At 33.8% G+C, this 23,318-nt stretch overlaps 1 protein-coding gene across 4 annotated transcripts in view; it reads right to left on the reverse strand.

The window, feature by feature from the left end:
• NBEA (neurobeachin) overlaps window positions 1–23,318 on the reverse strand; it is a 694,224-nt gene that overhangs the window by 323,672 nt on the left and 347,234 nt on the right. For all 4 annotated transcript variants that reach the window (XM_078070461.1, XM_078070460.1, XM_078070459.1 and 1 more), the window contains one exon: window positions 4,328–4,392. In XM_078070461.1, the coding sequence (XP_077926587.1) occupies window positions 4,328–4,392 (65 nt within the window). The remainder of the gene's footprint in view (window positions 1–4,327; window positions 4,393–23,318) is intronic.

Below are 23,318 nucleotides of genomic sequence, written 5' to 3' on the forward strand. Positions count from 1 at the left end.
CAAAACTCACCTCCAGCAATCACCCTATCTTTCCTCTTCTTGGCCAAATTCCTTAGAGTTGCTGTATGTGTGGACTCTACTCATCTTCTACTCATTCCTCAGCTCAGAACAACCTAGCTCCTGGCCCCAGTTCTCTCATTAAATCACCACTTTCTCACAATCATTCCCTGAATTATCTGCTCCTGCAGTACCCTCGACTTTGGCACATTTATTATATCAGTAATTGTAAGACTGTTGTCCCCATGAGACTGCAAGCTCTCTTGCAGCAGGGCCTGGGTCTATACCCAGCATCTTTAGCACACAGGTACTCACCAGTGTACCTGTGAATGAAATCAACATTGACAGTCTCATCACTGAATCCAGTGGTCCCTTTCATCCTAGCTTAAAAACCCTTTTGTTGCCTGTTCATTCCGTCTCAAACACTCTCGTAACCATTCTTTCCTTAATTCCTTCAATACCTGTGATTGTGAACTACGTGTTGAATATTATTCCAGAAACCAGGAGTATATCAGTAAAGAGGACACAAATTCTTAAGGAAAAGAATCACACCATTCCTTTGGCCCAGAATTTTATTCCTCTATTTTTTTTTCTTTCACCTATATGTTCTAACCATCTCTCAGTTCTCAGTGAAGATGGCATTCTATTTGGATACACTTTTTTTTGAACCTCCTGGGTTTTTTTTTTTTAATTTTATAGACTATTTTTAGAGCTATTTTAGGTTCACAGTAACCGTGAGTAGAAGATACAGAGATTTCCCAGATATTCCTTCCTCACATACAGGCCCGCCCCCATTATCAACATCCCCTACCAGAGCAGTACACTTTGTACAAATGATGAACCTACCCTAATATAGTATTATCACCTAAGGTCCATAAGTTTACATTAGAGCTCACTCTTGGTGTTGTACATTCTATGGGTTTCGACAAATGTATAATGACATGTATCCACTATTATAGTATCAAACAGAGTAGATTCACTGGCCTAAAAATCCTCTGTGCTCTGCCTGTTTATGCCTTCCTCCTCCCTAACCCCTGGCAACTACTAATCTTTTTACTGTCTCCATAGTCTTGCCTTTTCAAGAATGTCATATAGTTGGAATCATACAATAGGTAGCCTTTTCAGATTGGCTTCTTCTACCTAGTAATATGCAATTAAGGTTTCTCCATGTATTTTCATGGCTTGACAGCTCATTTATTTTTATTGTTTATTTTGTAAAGATTTTATTTATTTATTGGACAGAGAGAGAGAGGGAGAGCAAGAGAAAACAAGCAGGGGGAACAGCAGAGGGAGAGGGAGAAGCAGATTCTCCACTGAGCAGAGAGCCCGATGTGGGGCTCAATCCCAGGACCCTGAGATCATGACCCGAGCTGAAGGCAGATGCTTAACTGACTGAGCCACTCAGGCACCCAGAGAGCTCATTTCTTATTATCACTAGATAATAAATATTCCATTGTCTGGTTGTACTACATAAATAAATGGGTATCTGCTTATCCATTCATCTACTGAAGGACATCTTGGTTGCTTCCACGTTTTGGCAATTATGAATAAAGTAGCTATCAACATCTGTGTGCAGGTTTTTATGCGAACATAAGTTTCAACTCTTTTGAGTAGATATAAGGGAGAACGATTGCTAGATCTGTAGTAAGAATATGTTAAGTTTTGTAAAAAACTACCAACCTATTTTGCAAAGTGGCTGTACCATTCATATTCTTACCACTAGTGAATGAGAGTTCCTGTAGCTCTACAGCCTGGTCAGCACTTGGTGTTGTCAGTGTTCCAGATTCTGGCCATTCTAATAGGTGTGTAGTAGTATCTCATTGTTTTGATTTGCATTTTCCTGATGACTTATGATGATGGGCATCTTTTCCTAAGCTTATTTGCCATATGTAGCTCTTCTTTGCTGAGGTGTCTGTTAAGGTCTTCGGCTCATTTTTTTAACCAGGTTGTTTATTTTCTTATTGTTGAATTTTAAGAGTTCTTTGTATATTCTAGAGAACAGTCCTTTATCAGAAGTGGCTTTTGCAAATATTTTCTCCCAGTCTGTGGCTTGTCTTTTCATTCTCTTGACACTGACTTTTGTAGAACAGAAGTCTTTAATTTTAATTTAGTCCAGACTATCAACTCTTTCTTTCATGGATCATGTCTTTGGTATTGTATCTAAACAGTCATCACCAAACCCAAGGTCATCTAGATTTTCTCCTATGCTATCTTCTATACATTTTATAGTTTTGCATTTTACATTCAGATCTCTGATCCATTTTGAGTTAATTTTTGTGAAAAGTATAAGATCTGTATCTAGATTTATTTTTTTGCATGTGGATGTCCAGCACTATTCAATGAAAAGGCCATCTTTGTTCTATTGTATTGGTTTTTCTTGGATACATTTTTTGAAAACCCTGATAGTCCTACCACCTGGAGAATATATACCCTTTCAGTCTAGAGTAAGTGCCCTGTCTTCTACTTGTATTAATACCTATACCACCTCTATCATGGCACCTTTATAATAGTGTATGTGTTATTCTAATTTTGCCTTTCCCCAAAAATTCAGAACCATGTTTGTCTCATTCACTTCTCTAGTCCCATCTCCTATAATAGGATTTAGTATGTAGTAAATACTGAACAGACATTTGCTGTATTAATGCACACATGATCTGTTCTTTTATATTTATAGCTAGTCATGTTTCAATTTTTGTTCCAAAATAATCTTTATTGGAGGAGCAATTGGTATGAAAAATGAAAACAAAAATCTAGAATGGCACAAAGAACATTATGGTGAGCATTTTGAAGGTTTCTATAATTCCAACTCTTTTCCTAAAACAAAATAAAATGAACTCCAAACTCTATCACTGAACAATAAAATAGTATCAGGACTAAAACCTCTGGTATTAGCAAATTTTTCCCCTTCCCTGTTCTAAGACAATAGCTATAATCTTAAGTGCTGAAGATTCAATTATATTAACTCTTCAGAGAGTTACTGATGACAAGATAATTTTTGTTTTTTCCTTCACAGTTGAAACAAATTGACAAAATTAGCATGTATGTGAATTGAGAGATTTTTATAATTGATATGAAAATGAATAGTCTGGGCAACATTTTTTTTTCTATTTTTCATTGCCTTAAGATGGATAATAATTATTATCAATTCTTATCACAACAAAGTTTTATAAGAACTACAGTATGTTACTATGTAAAATTAGTATTTATGTTATAAAAGAAAACTGGTATTTTCCTGCATCTTTTGCTTTGCAGCGAATGTAAAATTTATTTTAACTTTTAGAGATGTGTTATTATGACTAAAAATAATTCAGTCATAGAATATGTAAATGAAAAATATATAATAAAATGAATTATAAAAACAGAAGTTATGTCTCTGAATTATTATAATAAACTGATGGGAAAAAACTATTACTAAAAAGGAATACTAAACTGCATTTATTTTTTTTAAATGGGTTTCATTACCATATATAAACTAATTTTCAAGGAATATATTGTAAAATATTCTTTCATGACACTTCCCTGGATAAAGAGTTTTATATACAGTAAGCATTATTCCCTTATCATCAATTTAGTTAAATATAGTTTCGAATAAGAAATAAATAGATCATGCCAAATATTCAGTCACTATTTTCCAAAGAATACACTGTATCATAGAAAAAACATTGTAAAGGATGCAGGTTGTTGGCTGACAGAGGCTATACATCTCAAAATGGTGACACTTAACATCTGTCTCAATGTATCCACTGCCAATAAAGTATTGGAAAAATCACAGTGAACAATTGTTTATCCTAAAGTGATAAATACAATAATGAGCTCAAACACAAATTTACCTACAGCATCATTTTAACAGTGGGATATATGAATTCCTAACCTGACTGTTCTACTCCCCATGTTTAACATTCTTCACATTTTCAGTTGGGTAACCGAGAGCATGGTATGTTCAGATAAAACTACTTCTCATGAACTGAGATGGGCTGAGGGAGTGAACACTGAGCAAGGCTTTGAAAACAGATGGAGTGGCAGATGGGACTGCAGGCTGGGTTCACTTGATCTGTGTTAAACAACTTTTCTACCCAGTAGGATGGGGTTTAAATCTCACAAAAACCTTATAAAGTTTGTTCCTTTAGTTCATAGATGCTTTTCCCCACCTTAAAATAAATATGATTTATATCTTAAACTTTGTTCCTTTTAAGTTTAATTACCTCTGTGATAAATTATTTAACTCAAGTATATTTTCTTATTCATTTTTAGAACAGATGGTAGGAGAGCAGTTGCCTAGCGGAATAAAATGTACACGGACTAATTGTCTAAAAATTGTAAAATTAATTACCTTCCTTCATTGATGAGTTCAATAAATGCAAGTCCTGCATTCTTCTGAATAGAATTCTGCCATTCCTAAAAGGAGAAACCAAACCAAGTATAAGAAAAATGAGCATGTAAACAAAAGTAACATCTGGTTTAAGGATCATGTTGATGTTGTTAACAACTTCCATGTGATATCATTTCTAAATCTTTTAAAAATATTTTTAACAAGTGTTATTTTGTAAGAAATCCAAATTTTAAAAGTAGCTCTGTATCACTTAGTTTATAAGGTGCTTTTGAATCCCCAGTAAATCTCAGGCTTGATGCAGACTGAGAGAGAAAATGAGACACGGGTACAGAAGGCTCTCAGCACAAAGCTTCCTTCTGAAAGAAACCAACTATACAAGCACTAGCAACATTTGGAAAGAAAACATTAGGCCTGAATATAGAGATTTTTTCATTGAGACTGTAAAACAAAAATCAGAAATATATACAATATTTAAATTGATTTGAAATTAAATGTTCTAGTTACACGTGCATTCCAAGTGACTGAGAAGTATGTAGAAAAAAAAGGTTACAAATGAATTCTTTTGAATTTGAAAAAAAGGGGGGGAGAAAACAATATTAAAACTATATCCGAATGTAACCTCTCTTTGCTAATTTAGATTAGAATATATTTATGAATTTGGCAGTTCCACAGTGTCATCATTATAAATTTGTGATTGTTACATAGTGTTTTGGATTAGGAAAGCATATTGCTTATTTTGTACTCTTCCAATGGCATATTTAGAATATGCCTTAACCATTTTTTTTGAAGGGGTATTGGTTTATTCTAGTGATTTCAATTTTTTGTTTTTAAAAAATTAAATTAAATTTTATTATGTTAATCACCATGCATTACATCATTATTTTTTGATGTAGTGTTCCATGATTCATTGTTTGCGTATAACACCCAGTGCTCCATGCACTACGTACCCTCTTTAATACCCTTCACCAGGCTAACCCATCCCCCCACCCCTATCCCCCTAGAACCCTCAGTTTGTTTCTCAGGGTCCATAGTCTCTCATGGTTCATCTCCCCCTCCGATTTTTTGCTTTTTTATATAGCTGGTAAATTGCATTTTTTGAATTAAAAATCACATCCCTTTCAATAGTACTATAAATAAATGCTTCGTTAATACATTTCATAAAAAATCCCTATTGATCCCTCATATCACTCATCTATAGATTTTTTTTCTCCATGATTTTCCTACTACTAAGTTGCTCTACACCGAGGTAGTCAGCTGACTTGCCACAAATTCAGCTTCACAAAAAACATTCTCCATGTCAACCTTTCCCTCTACTCTTGATCATATTGCCTTTTTAAAGCTTTGCATGTATACAGGGAATAAATGCGGTCCCCAAAAGTAGGTACTTGGCTTGTAAATATTTTCTGCTCGAAGTAAATCTGTGAAGAATTACAGAAGAACACATCATGAATCTACACTTCCCCACCAGGAGAATCAACAACTTGGGAAAAGAGATGTGGAAGCCTGGGGAGAGTAATGATCTTATAAAGGGCTAAATGGTTCTATGGTTTGCTAAATGGTTTTAGCAAAGCCACTTCCAGCTATCATACATAACCTTTAACGAAAATTCATCTAAATGACAAGATCACTATTGCATTTTACAGTGCTTATTAAAACTTTAAAATCATTTCTATTGAAAAGAATTACAGGGAACTCTTTTTCCTATATTTTAATAAAATGGTTTATATTACCATCCTTTTATATATTTTGTATATTCCCATTATATATCCTATATTTATTGCAAACCAATATACCACAAAATGTGCAAATTTCTCAGGAATGCTTGACATTTATTGTGATATCAGCTGAAAGAGAAAACTCTTATATAACAAGAACCATGACACTCTGAAGAATAAATTCTTACAGACAACTTCTTAAACATGATTTTCTTTATGATACTGTTTGTACACCAAGGCTCTTTTATCAGCAGAAACTTTAATATGCATGGGATTTTTCAAGAAGATATTTCAAAGTACATATTCAGGTATGACATATGCATCCCAAATTATACTGTGTCTAAAAGATCATAGAGTAAAATGTTTTGAAAACTCTGTTCAGATCAAAGATCAAACAAAAGATATCTGTGAGGTGCCTCAGCCTATGAGACACTAATTTGCAATCTTTGATAAAGGAACAGCAGAAATAAGTCTGAGCCAAGTCAAGGACATTAGAGTTTAAAGGATGAGAAAGCCAATGAAAGTGTGTGACTGCAAGACTTCATTCAAGAAATATGTGTTTTAGAAGAGTAATTTGTCATTTTTGAGCAAGAGGAAACAGTAGAAGATTGTTTTATATGCCTTTCTAGAAGAGAAACAATAAGGGCCTACATTGCACTGGTATTTCGAATAGGGAAATGGAAATTAAGAGACGATACAAGGAAGAGATGTCAGGACTGGATGAGAAATCGGATTTAAAGGTTAAAGTAAAAAAGTGGAACAATATAAAGTTTAAGTTTTTAGCATGAATGACAGGAAGAATGGTAGTATTATGAAAATAAGAAGGGTACACATTTGAGGAAAATCACAGGTTCATATTTGTTGGATTTAGAGTGATATGGTATATCAAAATGGAATGTGGAATTTGGAATTATTTGCATAAAAATATTAAGGCAGACCATCAGGCAAAAGTCTCTAAAGATGGAATGAGCACTGGGTGTTATATGCAACTGATGAATCTCTAAAGTCTACCTCTGAAACTAATAATACGCTATAGGTTGATTAAATTGAATTTAAATAAAAAAAATTTAAAAAGAGAGAAGAAGAATCAGAAAGAGGATCAAAAGACCTAGGTCTGGCTGAATTTTGGGAATCATTCGTATTTTTAAGATTAGAAAAAGAAGCCATTAACAGATAAAAAGAGCTCTAACAAAATTTAAGAATAGTAGCAAAATATCATAGCACCATTTAAAAGAAAATAATTCACCTATTCCACTGGCTCAACAAAACAAAAACATGCAAATAAGACCCTTTAATGATTAAGGATTTTTTTGTATGTGAATTGTAAAACACAAAATATGGTAAACCACAAGTGTATGAAACATAAATTGAAAAAACAAAACAAAACCAAAAAAGATGCCATTCCCCGAGAGGGGACAGAAAGCTAGAGCTGCACTGGCTGTAGCTCAGAACTGGCACAGGAGCTGGTGGCTGAGCCGACTCTAGGTCTGGAGCTGACCACCTCTGATGCTGGTGGTGGATATGGGAATGGAGTTGGCACTAGACGTGTAGCTAGATCCAGCTCTAGAGCTGATGTCAAATCTGGCTGCAGTGCTAGAGCTGGTCGTTGAACTAACTCTAGTTCTGGGCTGACTTTAAGTCTGGCACTGTTGCCAGACCTGGTATGAAAACTGGTGACGGAGATGACCCTAAATCTGGAGCTGACAGTGGCTCCAGGGCTAGAGCTGGAGCTGGAGCTGCCACTAAGTCTGGAGTGGGTACGAGAGCTCAGGCTGGAGTTGGCTATAGCTCTGCAGCTAGCCCTAGCACTATTTCCGGAGCCAGGGCAGAAGGTGGCTCTAGCACCAGAGCTGCTGCTAGGACGAGTTCTGGAATTGGCCCCAGCTCTGCAGTTGCTGCTGGAGCCAGTGCTGCAGTTAATGACGGAACTCCCTCTATCCCTGGAGCTGGCTCTAGCTCTGCTCTGGAGCTGGTCTGAAGCGGATTCTAGTTCCAGAGCTGGCACTGCTTTCAGCTCTGCAGATGGAGGAGGACCCAGAGCTCTGTGAAGCTCTAGAGCTTGTTCAAGAGCTGGCCCAAACTCTACAGGTACTGGAGCTGGTGCTAGAGTTGGCATAAGAGCTGGTGCCTAAGCTACTAATACCACTTTTGAAGTCATTACCTAGAGTTGGCAACCTGACATGAAAGACACAGACCAAGAGAAGAGTACAAAAGAGATACCAGGAACAACAACAACAACACAACAAAAAAGGAAACCTGGAAAATGAGAGACTGAAACAAAAGAAAAAAAAAATCTGTAATTACATGGTTGAGATATGTGAAGATATTGCAAACATCAAAAAAAGAAAGCTTAAAAGTCACAAACATTTCCCAAAAGTACAGAAGGTGCCAACAAAAAGATAAAGGGATGCAACAACGGTAACAACAACAACAAAAATAAATAAGGAAATTGGAGGATCTCCAATCGAAAGACCATATCCACTGAGTAGGAATTATAGAAAGAGTGAATGGGGAAGAGTGACAGGGGAACATGAAAGACAGGAAATTATCAAATAAATTTAAAACTGTTCCCAGAAGTGAAATATCGGACATAAAACCCCCAGCAAAGCACATTATCATAAAATTTTCCTTAACATGAGGGTTAAGGAAAAGGCTAACAGGAAAAAAAAGTTTGTACAAAGCATCAAGAATAGGAATGAAACTAAACTTCTCAACAGTAAAGCTAGAAAAGAGAAGAAAAGGAAACACTGCTTGCACAGTTATGGAGAACATAACACTCCGAACACAATATCCACCCAAACTCTCCATAACATCTGAGGATAGACTAGTTTCAGACATGCATAAACATGTGTTTTTCATCCACTCTCTTTCCAGAACCTAATGATGGTGTACTCTGCCAAAACGAAGGTGTCTCTCCTACAGGAGAGACAAGATTACGCTGTGACAATTACTGAACCTCAGGGGCTTAAACAACAAAGATGTATTTCTGCTAATGCTCCATGTCCATTGCAGGTGTTCCCCTCTACATCATCAGCCTCACTCTGGGAGCCAGACCGACAACGCAGCCATTGTCTGGAACACTGTTGGCAGCCAAGGTGGAGATAGTTAATTTTATCAGATTACAGAGAGTAAAAAATTTTGAATGAAAACTTATCATTGCCATGTATATATTTTTGACATCAGAGTTGTTTTTGTGAATAAGCAGGCAATATAATTCCGAAGTTTGTTTGATGACAATGTAATGCTACTGACAGGCTTTGTTACTTGAGTTCAACTTCTTCCTCAGAAAGGCTGAGAGTTGCTCTTTTCTCAAAATTCTTACCTAAATCAGAGCTCACATAATAGGCTCTATCTTGCTCTTCTGTCACTTCTGATTATCCTGCTTTTCTTTCCTCAGACGTAAGTAGATATCAGATAGTTATGCGACACAGAATTTTAAAACAACATAAACTGAGATACCAAATTTCCAATATGGAGTTCAACACTAGCTAGCTTAAAAGTATTTTTCTGTATGTCTCTAAACCCCAATTTACTCTTTATATGTTTTATGTGCACATTATACGATTAGATCTTAGGTACTGCATCTTTGAAGGAGGAGCCACATTTTATTCATCTATAGTAACTAAAGGGCCAGAAGAAATAAATGATCTAATTTCTACAATGACTATACTAACAGCATTAAGGCAACAAGAGGTCAATTCTATTAGTTTAGTGACATTGGATGGAAAACAAAGAAAAAAAAAACCTATGAATAAAATTTAAGAAATACTATATTCCCTATTATCTTTTTTTTTTAGGTCTATTAGTTATTTGTTAGCCAAATTTGAGTATTTTCTTCCCTACCGTAGAAGACTACTGGGTTATACATTAACATGTTACGGATGGGAATAAAGAGTAATTCTGCAGGCTTTGACCTAAGTAAGGGTCAAAGTGGATTCCACCCAATGTTAAAAGAGTATAATTCAAGTTCTAAAGGCTTTCAAAATTCCTCAATAACTATAATAACCAATTTACATAATTTCAATTTATCAAGTCAATTTCTGTTAACCACATTAACTAATATTAACAATTTGTGAGTCACAAAAATGTTGCCAATTGTCTTTCTTTAAGAGGGTTTAAGGTTTTCAATTTTCAGATTGTGGTAGGAGATATAAAAATCCGAGGCAGGAGATAAACTAAGTCCCAGGATATACACAGTAATCTCTCTGGCATCTGAGGGGAAAAAAAAGTCAAGTAATTTAATTCAAAACTATGAGTAATGTAGGAATAATATGAATATGAATTCTAAAACAGAAGAACATATAATGTTTGTGCTTACAGTGGGTTGCATGGGTACAGTTATGTCACCCTTTCCACTCCTCCCAACTATGCTGCATCCCAAGGGGCTGCTTCAGTAGAAGAGTTGGAGAAGTAATGACCTAAGCCATACAAATAGTACTAAAACTAGAAATTTTAAACATGTTTGCATCACTGGTTGTCTGGGATTTAGCATGAGACTTCAGTCTCTCCTGGTTTTGGTGAATTTTAAACAAACAGATTTCATAAGGCAATGAGGAAAACACAGAATTTTTTCTTTCAACCACTTAAAAAGAAAACTAAATGAGAGAGAGAAAAGAGGATAACAAATATTCCTCACAAGATGAAGTATATTTTCCCTCTCAGAAAATGTCAGGATTGAATGTATTTTTAAAGCTTCTTTAATAATTTCTGAATGACAGTTGTAAAAGCACAAATAATTATTCAGACAACTTCATTTTAAAATTCCAAACTCAGTAAAATACGGTACCAGTACTGCATAGTAAACAAAAACACAGAAGTGCAAAGAAAAAACTGGAATGTGAAGGAAAAAGTATCCTATAGGAAAAGTACAACTTGTAACAATAGTTTATGTTGGCAAAACAATAAACCTTTTTTTTAAGGTTTCATTTATTTGAGAGAGAGAGAGAGCACAAGCAGGGAGTGGGGTGAGGGGTAGAGGGAGAGGGAGAAGCAGGTTCCCCACTGATCAGGAAGCCTGGCACAGGACTTGATCCCAGGACCCTGGGATCATGACCTGAGCTGAAGGCAGAAGCTTAACCGACTGAACCATCCAGGTGCCCTGACAAAGCAATAAATCTTAAAGTGTGTAAAAATAAATGATTATTTTAAAACTTTGGAAATGCGAAATGGGATCAATCCTAGATCATTATTTTCTTAATGATTAATACTTTCATTAATCAGAAAATATTCCATCTGAAATATAATTACTTATATTTTGTAGTGACTTACTCACACACATGTCTCCCCACTAGATCATAAATTCGTTAATGAAAGGAAGGATCTTGTTTTTTTTTTAAGATTTTATTTATTTATTTGTCAGAGAGAGAGAGAGAGAGCATGCACAGGCAGAGGGAGAAGCAGGGTCCCTGCTGAGCAAGGAGCGCGATGCGGGACTTGATCCCAGGACACTGGGGTCATGACCTGAGCTGAAGGCAGTCGCTTAGCCAACTGAGCCACCCAGCCGTCCCAGGAAGAATCTTGTTTTATTTAACTGTGCATACCTACTAAGTAGCAAGTGTCTGGCATACTGTACAAACTCAATGTATTTTTGTTGTGGAACTGAATTTAATCCTCCCAAATCAAGGGTCTCACTTAAATCTATGGTTCTCAATCTGGCTGAACAAAAGAATCAACAGGGGAGTTGTTAAAAAGTACCAGTCATAACAGAATAATCTCTAAGGATAGGGCCCAGGCATTGGTATTCTAAAGGTTCCCAAATTATTCTGATGCAAAGTCAGTGTTGACAACCACTGACTTAAGTCATCTCCCTCTTCGAACAAGACTGCACACATAAAAACCTCAAAGTGCTTAACTTGCAAGCAGAGAGTAATTTAATCATGAGGTGATGTATATATTTTCCTTCAAGTTGTTCAATTATTTAAATTTCCTTCTACTCGTCTGTAAAATAGTATATTATTGCATCACAATTACATCATAATTTACACCATAATCATTGAAGTATCCACATCTCTAAAATAACACCATTACAAAGGTCCTTTTCAACTGACATGGCATTTCATTCCCATAAATGGTATTTTTGTAAGACTGAAAGTGTTAACTTATAGTGACTGTGTAAAAAAATGTGAGTAACGAATGAGGCTAGGCGATGATCATATACCTTTATGTTGATGCACATTTGATTTTGCATTTCAAAAAGTGGGTTTTGTTAAAGATTTAATTTATTGAGAGAGAGAGGAAGAGGGATAGAGAATCCCAAGCAGACTCCACGCTGAGCAAGAAGCTTGATGAGGGGCTCAATCTCATGGCCCTGAGATCATGACTTGAGCCAAAACCAAGAGCTGGACACTTAACTGTCTCAGCCACCCAGACACCCCAAAAAGTGTTTCTTAAATGTACATTACTATGTAACTGATTCTATGAGTTTCCAAAGAATAATTAGGTAAAATATTGAAAGAATGACAAGAAAAGTACTTAGCATAGAAAGGAACTAAGGGTTGTGGTTGCGGACATACAAACTACGTTGAGAGTTGATAAATGGGATATAGCTGGACAGGGAAGATACTTTAATCACTGTCTTAGCTTTCTAACAATTCTCTCTGACATGTAGACTTAGAGAAATTACTTAAAACAAGGGAAATGGATACATGAGAATGTACAAAAGGGATAATAACTTACTGTCACGAAGACAATCTTTTGGTAATGACAGGAAAAAAAGTGTACTTTAAAATTGTGTCTACAAATCATTCCAGAAAGTCTTCTGCCATTTAAGAAAACACACACACCCATACACACACACACACACACACACATGCACTCATTCAACTACTGAAAAAAAAGAACATCTATAAGAAAAGGTGTAAATTAAAAGTAGGCATCAAATTTTTGTCTTCATGGGAAACATACTAAACTGGGTTTGAATGCCTGCAGAGATCTGCCAAGTCTTTAGACAGTTTTGTCGTAATTTTTTAACTCTTCTGTTTGGATGCATAAAATTTCCTCAAGATGAAGGACTTTTTCAGAGAATTGGATATCAAGTTAAGGATCCTTTGAAACTAAACACTTTGAAGACAAATAGGTTCCAGAAGGATGACAATGAAATCCCTATGTTCTCTTCAATAATCACTTCATGGTAGTTAGATGACCTAGTAGAAATCTCAGACAAAGGACATAATTTTTTTTTTCCCATCTATTTCAGCTCAATGCATATTTCTCATTCCCTATGGCTTTGTATACAATTAGGTAAACCAACTTAATGTCCTTAGAGACTCAATCCATCTCAAAAATCTTTGAAAATATAGAAAATACTTCAACGTAAAAAAGGGAGGTTAAATGGAGATCTTGTCTTCAGGAACTCCAGAACTGATTTTTTACTTTCTATATCCTTAATGTCTACTTATCATTAACGGCCATTAAAAGTTGGCAGGTGCCTCAAAAATTTTTCTAGTGAATGTTTATTATAACTGGCATGCTTATTAATTCTCTGCAGTAAGTTAGAGAAATTAATAAGGACTGAAGTAAAAATATACTATATATAGAGAAAACCAGATATAAGTCATGTTTTCAACATATACAAAAATAAACTAATGAAAATAAACATGCAAGTATTCAGCGTATCATTTGTTTTCATTTTCATTGCTTATTTTTGTGAACATCTTACTAAAAGCATTATAGGTAAAATTGGATATAAGAAATGAATAATCAATCTTAAAGAGATTATTGATATGAATGTCAACCACAGAAAAACCATTAGGTAATATGGAAATACATCTAGTTGGTTACTAAAAGTTGGTGTATCATATAAAGAGGTTTCCCTGGATCCTAACAGATCACTAAATTATGTAAATTATGTAAATACATTTAACACAACTTTTTATTACAAATATTCTTATGTGTGTGTATATATATATATAAAACATTTACATATTTACATATATATACACACACATAAGAATATACAAATAAATATGTAAATTATTTTTCATTAGAAATACAAATACAAGTATATGTATATACACACATATACTTGTATTTGTATTTCTAATGAAAAATAATCTAGGTTGTTTTACAAGATATTTTTTAAACAGTTTTTTCTATAACTGTGAATATATACAATAAACAAACTGAGGATACTTCTTCCTTGGTAAGAAAACATCTGCTACTGGAAATGATCAGAAAAACATCAAGAAATGAAACCTTTATTAAATATAAAAATAGAGGAAATATTTCATATTTTCTTTTTAGGTAGAAAAACAGTAAAAGCTAGGATAGGATTTTTTTTAACTTTTTTTTTTGAAGGTTTTATTTATTTATTTGACAGAGAGAGCAAGAGCACAAGCAGGCGGAGCTGCAGAGGGAGAGGGAGAAGCAGGATCCCTGAGCAGGGAGCCTGATGCGGGGCTCCATTCCAGGACCCTGGGATCATGACCTGAGCTGAAGGCAGATGCTTAACCAACTGAGCCATCCAGGTACCCTGAGAATAGGATTTTTTAAAGTAAACTTTCAGATTTGTGCCTTTTTAATTAAAAAAAAAATAAAAATTTAAATTAAAAACTAAAAACAAATTGCAACATTTAAAATATTAGGGTTTATCACATTCAAATATGCAGTTTAAGATTTAATGCTAATGTGGTTTTGAAGAACTTCAGTTTGATAGAACAGTAACTTTTAAAACTTGACAATAAAACAAAATCCTATACTGGTCTGTAATCAATGAATGAACAAGGACTGTCTTTTTCTAATTTCCATGAATTATAATGAAAAAGGTATTTACTTTTGTTCAACAAAATTCATTTCTTGAGAGCTTACCATATGTCTGAGTCATGACTGAGGTACTACTATTTTATCTGAAGTTGCACGGTACTGCTAATATCACTTTTTTGATGATCTTTGAGTGTCATATTTTTCTAGAGCTAAGAGTTAGTGTATCAGTAGATTAATTCTCAAAACATTATAACTTCAGAAAAGTATATGGTAAAATATAAAGGAAATTATACCATTAGCATAAGAGCTCCAGACTGTATTCAACTATGGCATAAAAGTGCTGGGTATTATCAAGCTACTATGCAAATACAGCTTCGCAAACACTGTTCATATATAACCTAATGATACAATAGACATTTGATAATTCTCAAGATGTACACCCTAAGGCCCTTGTACTTACTCATGTTTTGAGACTACCACCTAGACTTATACTATATCCCACAACAAAAGATCATTATAAAAACTGCCTTATTTTCAAGAATAAATAGAAAACAACCATGCTGCTTTGAGCTGTTGATGCTTTGTTGCTGCTTAGGTTAATTCACTGCCACATGCTGAATTTGTAGCACATATGATCTCAATTCATGCCTTGGTAAAATAATAAATCACACTATTCCAGTTATCTATGTTACCACTTATGAACAGAAGAAACTTTCAGTGTTAAATCCTGAATGCTAAGACCTTGGTGTGCTTCGTTGGCATAAAGCAGAATTATGTACAGTTATATTAAATATTTTATATTTATTCATGAATAATCATGTAGCAATAGGTGTATAAGCCAGTATAAGAATGTTAGTGTTGTAGAGACTTAGATCTCATCATTTTTAGCCCACTGCAAGAATCTTTGACACACAATTAGCTGATTTTTGCTTGGACACCTACAATATTCTGGGATCCTGGAACAGCTTGTTCTACTCTGGGACTATATTAATATTAAACAAAGAAAAGCACAGATATTCCTATATGCAAGGGAGAGCTGTGGTGACCAAGACAGCAACTATTACTAACATGTGGCTATTACAAGTACTTGAAATGCAGCTAGTAGGAACTGATATGGGTTCTAAATATAAAGTATATACCTGATTAATTATAAATAATTGATAAACTTGTGTGGTGTTTGGACTTCTGGACAATGACTTGTAAAGTTGGTTCCCTCAAGTAACTGTTACTTGTGAGTAAAATTTTGCTTGTCATTATAATTAACATAGGCTAGTAACAAGGTCATCAAACCAATTTAAAACAGTAAGAGTCCACAAGTGTGTGTATTTGTCTTCACACACATCTATCCAAATTGAAAGACTTAGTATAAAAAACAGGCATATAAAATCTCAATTATTTTTATATTGATCACATGTTGAAGTGATACTTAGGTTAAATAAAATATATTATTAAAATTAATTTCACCTGTTTCTTTTTTACCTTTTTAAATGTGGTAATTAGAAAATTCCAAATTGTACATGACTGAACATTTCATTTTTTCAGACAATGCTGCTCTAGAGTACCAACTGGGGAAGCAATTTGTAAACAATTGCTGTTATAAGAACAATTTCTGCTTATACTAATAATAAAAGGAATAACTTTCCATTTACATGTAGAAATGTAGTTTGAAAGAATATTCATTCAATGATTAATTGTTATCACTCCTGCGTAATGAAAATATGAGGTAAGGGCAAATTTTATTTAACCTTCTACTATTCTAAAGTTGTTTTTCTTTTAATGTACAGGAACTACTCTTGAATTAGATATCATCTTGGGCATATACGCTTAAATGATTTTCAACAAGGGTACCAAGACCATTCAATGGAAAGAGAATGGTCTCTTCAACAAATGGTGCTGGGAAAACTGGATATCCACATCCAAAAGAATGAATTTATATCCTTCCTCACATCATATATAAAAAGCAACTCAAAATGGATAAAAAACCTAAATTTAGGAACTAAAACTATTAGAAGAAAATACAGTGGAAAATCTGCATGACCTCGGATTTGGCCATGGGTTCAAAAATATGATACCAAAAGTATAAGCAACAATAACAACAAAAATAAACAAAGTGGACATCACTGAAATATAAAATTTTGTGATTAACATAATAAAAAAATAAAAAAACCCAAAAGTATAAGCAACAATAACAACAAAAATAAACAAACTGGACATCACTGAAATATAAAATTTTGTGTGTCAGAAATCACTATCAAGAGAATGAAAATAACCTACAGAATAGGAGAAAATATTTGGAAATCATATACTTGATAAGGATTTTATATCCAGAATAAAAAACACATAAAACTCAACAATAAAAACTCAATTAGAAAATGGAAAAGGATGTGAATAGACATTTCTCCAAAGAGGATACACAATTCACCAATAGATGCATGCAAAGATGCTCAACATCATTAGTCACTAGGGAAATGAAAATCAAAACCACAATGAAATACCACTTCCCACTCATTAGGATGACCATAATTAAAACAAGAATAACATATTAAAACAACAACAAAAAAGAGAAAATAACAAGGGTTGGAGTGGATATGGGGATATTGGAACCCTTGTACATTCCAATGTAAAATATGCAGCCATCATGGAAAACTGGAAGTTTCTCAAAATGCTAAATAGAATTATCACATACCTCAGCAATTCTACTCCTAGGTATATGCTTAAAAGAACTGAAAATAGGAACTCAAATAGATACTTGTAGACCAATGCTAATATAGCAACATTATTCACAACAGTAAGAAGGGGTAAACAACCCATGTGTGCATCAAAAGTTTTAACGGATAAACAAAATGTGGGTACTGTACATAGAATGGAACATCATTCAACCATCAAAAAACGAAGTTCTGATACATGTTATAGTATGGATGAACCCTGAAAACATTACGCTGAGTGAAATAAACTAGACACAAAGGACAAATATAATTCCACTACAAAATATTGAGAATAGGCAAATCAATGAGATAAAAAGTAGATTAGAGGTACCAGAGTCTGGGGGAAAGAGATATGGGGGAATTACTGCATAGTGGGTACAGAGTTTTTGTTTGGGGTATTGAAAATTCTTGGAAATAAATAATGGTAATGGCTATACAGCACTGTGAATATAGTTAATGCCACTGAAATGCACACTTAAAAATGGCTGAAAAGCACACTTTATGTTATATATGTTTTACCACAATATAAGTATGTAAAGCAAATCATCCTGGGGACTGTGTTTTCTCTTTAGTCACGTATTAGCTTAATAAGTAATAATAAATATATATACTATGTGTTGGACAGTTCGCTAGGTGTGGATGGCATAATAGTGAATGGAAAAATGAAATGAACTTTGTTATGGTGTAAATTTGTAGTGTAACTGAAATGGATAGCATCCATAAAGTAACCTTGGAAGACTTGAAGGCTCTGCATCATCCTTAGGAAGTCTTTCCTTTTTTTTTTTTTTTTTAAAGATTTTATTTATTTATTTGACAGAGAGAGACACAGCGAGAGAGGGAACACAAGCAGGGGGAGTGGGAGAGGGAGAAGCAGGCTTCCCACTGAGCAGGGAGCCTGATGTGGGGCTCGATCCCAGGACCCTGAGATCATGACCTGAGCCGAAGGCAGACACTTAACGACTGAGCCACCCAGGCACCCAGGAAGTCTTTCCTTTTGAATAGTTTGAAACAGATATTCTGTAATTTAAAATACTCTCCACAATTATTAAATAAATTTACTGATGACACTATAAGTAACTAATTTTCTCCACTGGCTGAATGGAATGCTTCCAAAAGAGAGGAAATACTGGACATGATGCTTATCCTAAAGGGAATTCCAATTAAATGGATAAAGACAATCATGCCTGTGTCACATGTAAGAGCATCCCATTAAAACATGTAAACAGGTACCTATATTTACTATATAAATATATGTACTTCAAGTGCTAAGGGGAATGATGGAGTGGTTAGAACCACATAATCATAAATGAGAAAAGCTTTATGAAAGAAAAGAGTTTGGAAATAATTGAGAAGATATGAGGTAATAATAAAAATTCTGTATCTTGATAATGGTAGTGGTTACATCAATATAAGGAATGAAATTGCTTTGCTCTATATACTCACACAAAAGAATGCATGTAACAGTGAAATAGTAAAATAATGCTGTGACACATGGAATTCTATGTACTATTTTTGCAACTTACTGTGAGTCTACACTTACTTAAACAATGGAAGAAAAAGAGGACACCAAAAATTACTAATCACATAATAGCTTTAAAAATAAAGTATGTTGAAATATACACAGGACGAAAGTAAAAAAACAGAACAAAACAAAAACAACACCAAAAAGCAAGAGAATGTATAATAGTGGTAGGGCTGTGAAATGCATACACATTATTTTTGTTATTTTTCAAAGCTGTGGTAATATGCCTGAAGAATTTAGAAACATTAAACATAGAAAAATAGACATGGTGGAAAACAAACATGCCAAAATAGAAAGAAAGCAAAGGGGTGGATATTGTGGCAAAGTATGGTAAGGGGCTTTGGATCAGGGAGGTGGTCTCCCAGTGACCCAGGGAAATGGGTTTACCTCAGAATATGCTACATTCTTTCTCCTCTCCTATGGAAATTATAGCTCTTAAGGATTATTCTACAGGTGGCCAAGGCTTACTGATTTCTTTTTGTCTCGATTTTAGTAAAATTATAAGAATTCAGACATGAGAAAAGGACTATTGTTTCTCATATTTTACCATTTACATACAGATAAGCTCAGAACTTCCTGTTCATCATTTTTCTTCTGTTTACAATTTGGGTTGGATATGAATTAATTAATATACAAGGATGAAAGTGTTATATCATGTTTGAGTATCACATATAGTATAGGTAGCTTAGAAAATAAATATTCTGTAATATAAAAGTGATTGACTCAAAATTTATTATACCTCCTAACTTCTCTAGGAGTTGAAATAAAAGAAATCAATAATGAAAGACCACATGGAAATAATCAAAAGTAATTTGAATTGTATGTTCTTAAAATCTTTGATTAAATTTTCACTGAGGGATGCCATAAATAGTTGGGTAAACAACAGATAGTTGACTCTGCCCTCCTGTTGCAATTGTGCAGTAGGCACTCTCCCCAAGATATATACAATGGAAATTCTCTGATTATTTCATACTTATATGGTCTTTCTTTTTCCTTCAAAATGTCTATATTTTTACTATATATTTTCTCCATATTTTCTAATAATTTTATTATAACCCAAGTTGACAGTAATCTTTATGCATCACTATATTTTCAATTTCCTACTAAACTTCTATTTATATTTAAAACATATTACACCCTTTATGGTAAGAAAGATGATATATTCATAACGATTCCAAAAAACTTTAAATGCCTAATGTGCCCCTTTAACTTTGAGATGACATTATACCAGAGATAAAAGTTGGGGTCAGGCACTGTCCAGAGAAAAAGGCAGGGATTTATTAGATACTCAGGAATGAAACAGTGGCTTTATTCCTTCTAAAAACAGAGGCAGAACTTGTGAAAGCAAACACCAGGAATTAACCAATGCTAATCACAAGTTAGAAATTTCTTATCGACCTCAATTCTATGTTATTAACATACTACAATATTTTATATTAAAAAATACCCCTAAGGAAATATTGTTTCATATACTGCCTGGAAATGAGTTAACTTCCCACATCACAAATTAAACTCAAATAAATAAATTGCATGGTTACTTAATTTCTGGTGTGCTTTAAATGAGTCTAGACACTACTCTATGTCACAGGTTTGTTTCTCGCCAGACCTTTGCTCAGTTTCCCCAGCCTGAATCTTCTTCCTTGCTTACGCTGTGTAGAAAGTCCATTAACTTGCAATGGGTCCATCTTTCGTCTATCTCAATAAAGCTTCCCACAAAAGTCTTATTGTTGCTTCACAGGACCAATTTTTTGATACATATGTAGTATTTGATTATATTCAACTTAAAATATCATGTCACAATTTTTTTTTTGTCATTGATTTCAAATTCAGCTACGTAACAGGAAAGTTTCACAGATAACACCAGACTCCTTTTAGAAATGGAAGAACGTTATCAATAAATCTTCAGTAACCATCGCAATGCTAATATAAAAGAGCAGTCACTAAATAAATGTGACATAATTTCATCAGATAACTAGGATTTCATATTTCCAAAGATGCTTTTAAAAAATCTAGTCCATCTCTAGTTTTCTTACACTTACAATCTCACTTACACATCCAAATTTTTTTCAATACTGGGTACTCATGAATGAGTATGCTCTACTATGTCTCCATATTCATCTCAGCTATGCTTTTTTTTTTTTTTTACCTTCCTCTTCAGTTTATTATAGTTAGAAGAAAAATATGTCTTTTTCCTTTGTACCATCTGAATAAACTGTATCAAACTGGAGAAAAAATGAAAAATTTAAAAGTTCAAAGGCCAAATTATTTGAAAAAGGAAGACTGTTCTTCAGTTGTGGTTCTTTTGTAAGTGCTGTGTTTAGAAGTCCTGGGTCAGAGCCCTGATTACATCAGTGAAGTCAATAAAGTCCTTTTTACTTAAGTATATGAAGTATTTAGAAAAAAAAATAAAGGGAAACAAAACCACAAAATAATTCATGTTAGTAACTTCATACACAAATCCTAAAGACACTTGGAAGGCTGACTTCTACTTTATGTTACTTACACATTTTGGGGTTTCCAATGAGAATAAAAATGATTTATTAAGCATACATTTTGCTTAATCAGTACTTCAATTCAGAAAGTACTTGAATATTGAGAGACATTACTTTTTACATAAAAGTTTCTCAATTTATAAAACATTTTCTATTGACAGATAAGGCACAGAAAAATCCAAGTGACATCTGCTAAGCTTTACTTAGGAAAACTTAAAGAAATCCTACGGGATAACATCACTCAATTTTTCCTGGAGTACCTCTGATGGAGACTTCCTAAAAAAAAAAAAAATCTGGAAATAATTAGAAACTATTATAGTACCTAAAAAAGTTTACTTGAAAACTAAATCTGCTATTCATCAAAGAACATAATACACTCAGAATAATGTAATGGAAAAATAAGGTACACATATAGAATAACATAAAGCACCTCAACCAAATCTGATTGCAAAACATAAAAAAAGAAAAAAAAGGTTGACAGAAGAAAGTATCAGACCTGTGATATGCTGAAGAACTCTGTAGGAGACACTGCACTTAACTGATTAAGCAATGATTTTGTTAAAACAGTATATATTAATTATTTTACTAATTTTATTTCTGTTCATTTTACTTCCAAATGACAAGAAACCATTTTTTTTTAAAAAGATACTAAGTACAAGTTTAATACAAATTTAAAGGGAAGAAGAATTAATAGTTAATTCTTAAAATTTACTCTTGTGTCATAAGATCTGCATGGAGAAGAAAAGTATCCAAAATACAGTAAAAAATATTTTGGGTATTTCTGGAGCAATAAATGCGATATAATGATAATGCTAATAGCTTCTTAAAACTTAAAATATGTTCTCTACAGAGACCTGAAATTCCACTGGGGGGTAGACTGGATGGCATGTCCCTTGGAGTTTAAAAGACTGTCCATATGAACTGAATTATCCTTGACAAGTACCTTCAGACACTTGTAATATGATCTCATGTAAATTTAGACCATATTTTGCACACAAACCAGTGGCAATAGTAAGTTTATTCAGGAGCTCAGATAAGAAGGAAAGAAAAACTGATATCCTTAATAATAGTCGTTAACATGAAATTTCCGAAATGAAAAGCATAAAAATAAAAGCATCTAATGTATTGTAGCAAATGAAAGAAAAACAAATATTAAGAGAAATGTTGCATTTTTTTTTTCCTTTTTCAACCCCTAGCTACCTAGTCTCTCCAAACAAAATTTCATCCTTCAATAGTTTATTTAAATTTGGAAAAAGAAAAACACATTTTAAGCAAATAAATAAACTGGAAAATTCCATTTACATTGGAATTTTAATAACATAATATAATCAAAATATTATAATAAGTCATAACAACATAGAGCTATAAATATTTACAAAAAGCTGACTGTACGATAAAGCAAAAGGACAACTCAGAACTCTGTAGCTTTAAGGATTCCTCAGGATTGCCTTGTGCCTTGGCACAGACAGCCCTACAAACTTTGCTAATTCTCCCGGGACCAGCTCCATTGTCCAAGAGATGCATTAAGGCCTGTACAAGAGAACCCAGCTTTGGAGAGTGCTAGGCCAAGCAAGCTCCATAGCATCATTAACTGTATTTATTTTTCTTTATCAGAAGTCTGCTACTGCTACAGTTGTCCTGCTAATGGATGAAAATAGGATATAGATCATCTTGAATTTGAGTGGTAGAGAAAAATGACAGATTATTTTAAGAAATTTTAAAGGCGTGTGTATTTTTTTGTGGGTCCTTAAAACCAAGATTTTATACATCCATGGAATAATTAATGATTGTCAAAGATGGTTTTATAAGCTAATTTCACAGTAGAATAATAAATTCCTCCCACTTGAACTGTATTAA

Source organism: Halichoerus grypus, chromosome 4 (genome assembly GCF_964656455.1).
Source record: "Halichoerus grypus chromosome 4, mHalGry1.hap1.1, whole genome shotgun sequence".
Taxonomy (NCBI): Eukaryota; Metazoa; Chordata; class Mammalia; order Carnivora; family Phocidae; genus Halichoerus; species Halichoerus grypus.